This window comes from Carassius gibelio, chromosome B3 (assembly GCF_023724105.1).
Source record: "Carassius gibelio isolate Cgi1373 ecotype wild population from Czech Republic chromosome B3, carGib1.2-hapl.c, whole genome shotgun sequence".
NCBI lineage: Eukaryota > Metazoa > Chordata > Actinopteri > Cypriniformes > Cyprinidae > Carassius > Carassius gibelio.
The window spans coordinates 41,883,338-41,890,364 of record NC_068398.1 but is presented as its reverse complement, the minus strand read 5'-3'; the positions used below and the strand labels follow the sequence as shown (position 1 = coordinate 41,890,364).

General features: G+C 35.9%; 1 protein-coding gene across 2 annotated transcripts; it reads left to right on the top strand.

The window, feature by feature from the left end:
• The first annotated feature begins 920 nt into the window (after nt 1–920).
• LOC127953619 (membrane-spanning 4-domains subfamily A member 4A-like) lies at nt 921–5,740 on the top strand. 2 transcript variants are annotated; one of them, XM_052552851.1, is made up of 8 exons: nt 921–1,062; nt 1,523–1,733; nt 2,242–2,352; nt 2,448–2,516; nt 2,853–2,972; nt 3,242–3,355; nt 5,117–5,197; nt 5,412–5,740. In XM_052552851.1, the coding sequence occupies exons 2-8, from the start codon at nt 1,548–1,550 to the stop codon at nt 5,481–5,483; spliced, it is 753 nt and encodes a 250-aa protein (XP_052408811.1). In that variant the 5' UTR covers nt 921–1,062; nt 1,523–1,547; the 3' UTR covers nt 5,484–5,740. The 2 variants fall into 2 exon arrangements, with proteins under 2 accessions (XP_052408811.1, XP_052408810.1); XM_052552850.1 differs by lacking the exon at nt 921–1,062 and adding an exon at nt 1,135–1,259.
• Nucleotides 5,741–7,027: the final 1,287 nt, after the last annotated feature.

Sequence of the window (7,027 nt, the reverse complement as noted above, 5' to 3'; positions counted from 1 at the left end):
ATCCAGGCCCTGAAAGAGTCTTTACCCGGTTTTGGTGTAAATATTGGATTTTCCGAGGCAGAGAGGCCATCAAACAATGTCAGAGTAATTGTGTAGAATGCCAGAGGTGGAGAAAAAACCCTGAAATACTCAAGATGACAGACCTAGCTCCAGCTAGATTACGTTTATTCAGCATGCCTTGTATTCAACAGGGATGAATTGCTTTGGTACGTATATTGTTAGTTGGTCACAGAAACAAGAAGAAATTTGGCATCCTGTTCAAATGTATAACTACCCAGGCAGTTTACATTGATGTCTTTCATAGCCTCGACTCTAATTCATTTCTCATGTCTCTCAGACGATTCATCGCTAGGTGAGGCAAACCAACTTCAAAGGAGGAGAGAGAGAATTGAATGAAGCTTACACAGCTATCATCTCATGACTGCAAGAGCAGCTGGCCAGCCAGCAAGTCCAATTCCACTTCAGTCCCCTTAATTCTCTACACTTTGGTGGCAGCTGAAAAAGAGTTTCGCTCCCTAAAACAGGCCTTGAGGACAACACTTGGTGCCTTTGAATTACTTTTGAAGCAGAGTAAGAGCAACCCAAATTAAGGTGGGGGAGAAGTCATACACACGTCCAGTCGCATACCTCATCCAGTTGCCTGCCACACCAGATTAAAGCTACCCTGAATGGTATAGTGTAGCTCTAATCGGCCGTTAAGTAGTTATTGCTACAGCCACACTCTCTGCCTTTTTTAGACTTCCTATCACATTTGCATTAGCTTTGTGGTACAGGGCTAGATTATGTCATGACTAAAGTTCAGGCCAGATGGGATATTACATTGTACAGAATACAACTTATGGGGGGGGGGGGGGGGGGGGGCATTAATGAGGGCAATTGACAAGACACACCCAAACATATTGGTACAAGCAGCAGGAGACAGTAACTATGTCACACAGAGCACATGGGGAATGAAAACAGTTCAGGGGTGTGACTCATAAATTGGGTCACAAATCACTGTTCTGATCATTATTTGTAACGCTTTTTCTTTCATTATACACAAACCCATTTCTAAATCAGCAGGTAGGTTACTTTTTATACTGCACAACATAAAGACATTCATGAATACTTATCTTATCTTAAGAAAGGAAAGATATTTGTTTATTTCCTGGTAGCAGTGGCCAGGTTTGTGTTTTATAAAGCTCGGGTGATAAGAAGTAGTGGCAAAGTGCGACTACGTAGCAAAGTGACTCCACAGAGCAAACTGAAGAGAGTTTCTGGTAAAACATATTATACGGTTACATTAAATTTGACTAACTTTATACAAATACCTATCTTTGCGTTATGTCTGCATGTTGTTGTAGTTGGTTTTTAACTAAATGCTATTAATTAATTGATTTATTTTATTTTGTACAATTCTTTAAAGGCTGGTATTGTACTTTTGTAAATGTCTTTGGAAAAGAGAATTTGCTTAATGTTTAGATTGTACAAGAACACACACATAACCATTTACATGTTTTGGTGTACTATGATTTTTGTATAGGTAAATTACAGATTTGGAAGCAAGAATGTCCCACACAGTCTTACCCATGAATTCTTCAACACTCATCATCCAGATTCAACCACCAACACAAACAACACCAGCTGGGACCGAGACAAATGCTCCTGCACCTGTTTATGTCCAACAGATTGCAGGAGTTTCCCCTCTTCATGGATTTCAAGCATTTCTGAAGGGCCAACCAAAAGCCCTTGGGGTAAGAATTTCTCTTCTAAACCTAAGTAAACTTTAATGTGTGTTTTTAAGTGTGAAGACAATTACATAAATAATTTAATTTGAATTCAATGAAATAAAAAATAAAGTATTAATGTTAAATCATAGGTAGTGTTTTTTCATTGTACTTATTAAAAAAAAATATTGCCTTGGTGATAACGCAATGTAAGATGAAGTCCAATATAGGATGAGGTTTATTATTTACAGATTAAAATTTACAGTGTATCAGTCACATAAAAGTCACAAAGGCTGTTTTAGGAGTTGAAACTATCAAAACTTTAGCTCATCTGCAAATCAGTATATGAATACATACAATGAGAGTTCAATGCTTGTCGAATATTTTTTTTGATGGATATTTTTTTTTGTATAATCATACGTCCATAACTACAGTCACCATAAATTTGTATTGTACAATTTATACTGATTTCCAAAATTTGAAATGGTTTTACTCTATAAAAGACACTCTTGTACACTTCTCTTGTCCCTCACAGACTGTCCAGATAATAATTGGTCTGTTGACTTTCATGCTTGGGATTGTGTCTACAGTTCATGCAGATTCCGTATTTGTCTATAGTGGTATTCCTTACTGGGGATCAATCATCGTAAGAAACAATTACAACTAAGTGATCTTACTTTTATAATTCAAGCTACATTTTCCAGCAGAAGACTTAAATTTGGCCTTTCTCTCTCCTCTCAGTACATTATTGCAGGTTCACTCTGCATTGCTGCCGAAAACAAACATAATTCACCCGGCAGTTTATGTTTGGTATGTACACAACACTTATTACTTTTAGGGGTTCAAGCTGCCCAACACTGGCAGGTGACATAATAATAATAATAATAATTATAATAATAATAATAATAATAATAATAATAATAATAATAATAATATGTATTGCATTTTTCAGTAATGGCTAGAAACAGTTTTTCCCTCTTTATCATTAAATGTGTATTTCCTGTTTTTTTTTCTATATTTTTAAAAATTATATCTTTTTGTCACACTACATATACTTCTCCATCTACGTTAACATGATATGTTAACAAAATGTGTCCGCTCTTCCTAATTAATTAATGGGTTTTATGTTTTTTTTTCTGCCTGTAGGTGAGAGGTTCACTTGTAATGAACATTTTCAGTGCTTTAACTGCAGCCATTGCAATTGTTATAATTTCATTTGATTTGGTATTTGGACCGTTGGACTACAATAACTGCAATGAATATAAGGTATGTGACCTATTACATTTACATTTATTTAGTAATTACATTAAGATAACTGTGTGTTCAGTAAACTTGTCAAACGTCAATCCCTAATATGCACTCAGTCTTTTCCCCATAAATTTCAGTATAATAGTGTATAGATCTCTTATCTTGTATTTTGGCTCATTTTTAATGCAAGAAGGCATTGGCATTATACATTAAGCAGCCAGCGTTCCAGTGTGAGTACTAATTATCAATTGCCTTATCATTATTTGAGGATTTGTATTTTCTCTCAGACCCTATTCTTTGGAATCGGGAGTGTTTTGGTGATATTTGCATTGCTTGAGTTTATCATCTCCATCTGTCTATCAGCATTTGCCTGTAAAGCCACCTCCTGCTGTTATCAACAGGTGAGAAATGCATCAAGTCAATTAAATAAATTAAATAAATGGGTCATTGCTACTATTTTTTAGATTTTATGGCCATCAGAAAAAAAAATATTAGGGATGTGATGATGCACTTCGCTCAAGAGACGATATTGAAGTAATTATCATACACAATTAAAGACTGAACAAAATCTGAACACTGTAAAAGTTAATGGCACAAACTCAACTGACTGGCTTCTCTCAATTTGATTTCACACGAGTCTTTTCAGACCGTACATGTGCTTCTGACTTCTGATAGAAGCTGTATTGTGATCTTCTAATTGAACTTCTACAAACTGATCAGAAAAAATAAGACTGTCAAGAGATAAAAAAATTTAATCTAATTAATCACCCCAAAGAACGAAGTCATTATTGTGCTAAAGAGAAAAGCATTGAATAGACACTACAAAAAGAAGCTTTAGAAATTAATATTTTGATTCAACACTATAAAAAATAATTATAAATGGGTATTAATGTTACTATAAATATGAAACTAAATACCCCAGTAGGTGGTGCCACTTATCCATTAAATCCTTAAAGGGTTAGTTCACCCAGATAGCAAAATTATGGAATTAATAACTTACCCTCATGTTGTTTCAAACCCGTAAGACCTCCGTTTATCTCCGGGAGACAGTTTAAGATATTTTAGATTTAGTCCGAGAGCTCTCAGTTCCTCCATTGAAGCTGTGTGTACGGTCTACTGTCCATGTCCAGAAAGGTAAGAAAAACATTATCAAAGTAGTACATGTTGCATCAGAGGGTCCGTTTGAATTTTTTGAAACATCGAAATACATTTTGGTCGAACGAATCATTCAGTTCAGAACGAGTTAGTCTATTGTTCATTATCTGGCTCGGCTCGGTGTTCACCTTCAGTTCTCTCTTCACAGCAGTTCAGTCGGTGTACTGTTTGAGTAAATGAATTACTGCGGGATATTGGTTTGTTTGAACTCAGAGGGAGTGTCAGCCGCATTAAAAAAAGTGAACAGCTTAAGTCATTTGTGGATTAAAGCGTATTAGAGATGCGAATCGTTTAAAACGATTCAGTTCGATTTGGTGAACTGAATGATTCGTTCGCGAACCGGATATCCAGACTGCTTTGTTTTGAACTCTCTCTCACAACAAACACGGAAGAGAAGACAATGCTGAATAAAGTCGTAGTTTTTGCTATTTTTGGACCAAAATGTATTTCGATGCTTCAAAATATTCTAACGGACCCTCTGTCGTCACATGGACTACTTTGATGATGTTTTTCTTACCTTTCTGGACATGGACAGTAGACCGTACACACAGCTTCAATGGAGGGACTGAGAGCTCTCAGACTAAATCTAAAATATCTTAAACTGTGTTCAGAAGATAAACAGAGGTCTTACGGATTGGAAACAACATGAGGGTAAGTTATTAATTACATAATTTTGCTATCTGGGTGAACTAACCCTTTAAGTGTAATTCCCTAATTTACATGACTTGCACTAAGTGACAATTTCAAGAAAGCAACTCTTGATATAGAATTTATATTGAAATTTTCAAAAATGTCATTTTAGAGCTAGTAATCTTGAGTTAGTGATCTTGAGCCATTGATATGCATGAGTCTCTCAAAAGCGTTTAGTAGCAGCATCTCTACAAATAGCAAACAACAACAACAACAACAAAAAACTGTAATATTGGAAATGTCTGTCAGTGTTATTGCATTTATGGCATTTTACAGTAAGAAAACATAAAACGCTACATGTGCATTTTTCCCCCAAGGTGCCAAATGTTGCACAAGGTTTACCTCCAGTGCCCAGTGATTTTAGGTCTTGTCATTTCCATGATCTTAAGAGCCCAGAGGTATGAGAAGCTTGTAACATCAGTATAATTGGACTTTGAGTAAATTGATACATTTTTTTTTTTTAAAGTGAAAACATTATTTGGTTTTAATGTTGTGTATCCCTGTACTAGAAATGTCTAAAAGGAGTAATTGGTGGAATAATTGTTTATTATTAATAAAATAGCAATCAATATGTATGGAAGCTGATCATATATATTTTCTTACCCCTTGCAGGTATCTGTGATCAGCAACCCTTCCATGAATCACCAACCTGCAGAAATTCCTCCACAATACCGTGAAATATAAATGAATATGAATAGCAAAAAGGGGGCAGTGTTGTGATCCTGCAGTTGTCTGTGCTGCTTTTGTGGGACAAAAGGCTTCCTGTCCCTTACTACTAATGTGTAAATTATAACTATTCAAGACACTAATAGATACTATTTCCTGATTTTCATTCTTTAGTTAAGTCACAGTTGCCTAATCATCAGTGAAACTAGATAGATTGTTTAGAATAAGTAATAGACAAAACTGTACTACTATAAGAATAAAATATACTGAATCAAAATGGCTTATTCTTGTATATAACCATTATTTAACCATGCAGGTCACTTGAATTAATTAATTCTTATTTACAACAATGGGATGGAAGGAGAATATCAATCACCTGGAGAACATACAAAGTAAAACTTCATTAAAACAGGAAAATGTGTTTCTTAAACATGGGTGATGGAACTGTTCCATTAAAAATAGCATTCTTTTTTGCTTTATACATAGTAAACATATACAACTTTAGATATGAAAGAGTTTAAACAGTGATTATGTTAAAGCTAAATTAGTATAATTTCATTGTTTTAGCAAGGCCTTTTAAAAAATAAGCAACACACAAGTTAATAATAGTCATGGAGAACAGATGAGAAGTAAAAACAGGATCCAGAATCGGACACTTGTGGCATTACACATATTTGTACTGCCCCTTTGTTCATTTGACTCCTCCTTCCAACTAAAACATCTTAGGATTGGAGGACCGTACTAATTACGAGGAGTGTGTATATAGGGGGCATGTTCAAAGACAAAAAAGGGGAGTTTTCTTACTGACCAATTGCTCCGTGGAGGCAGTCTTTGACGGGTGAATGCTGGATCTCGGAGGGTGTTTCCGGAAGCTCGCGAAGAGGGGTTGGTGCTACGCTACCTGGTGGGTCTGTTGCTAACAGGCAATTCGCATGGCTGGCGAATTCTCACAGTTTTAAAAACAATCTGGAATTTTGCACCTCCCGAAATCTTTGATTTGGAGCTGGAGTGGAGAAGGAGCTAAAATGGGCTGCCGCCGCCGAGGTTCCGAGGTCACTCACTCCCGTGCTGTTTATTTGGTCAGTTGCTCTCACTAACCACAGAACCACACACACACACATACCCATACACACACCTATTTCATTTTCAAATCGTTAAAAAGTGTTTTTTCTTTCTTTTCTTGTTTGTTCGATTTAGTTTCTATTTGTTATTGAAAAGTGCGTTGCTTAATTATTTGAAAAGTGTCCATATTAATGATGTCATCAAATTAAAGTAAATCTAAATTGCATATAATTTCTGTTATCTTTCTTTTGTATACGGATGGTTTTGTCAGTCTGGTGTGCTATCCGGAATGAACTAAATTAAAGTGTGACAGGCATATAGTATATACCTGTCTGGCGCCCGAACAATAACTGATTATTTATTTTTTGTGTGTTTTTTTTTTTTTTTTTCTTTCTTCGAGGCTTTCGGCTTGAGAATCAGGTCAATGTGAGTGCTGCTGACGTCACAGTTTACGTGTGGCCTAGCGGTTACGACATTGCGTTGCCACCTGGGGGACCCGA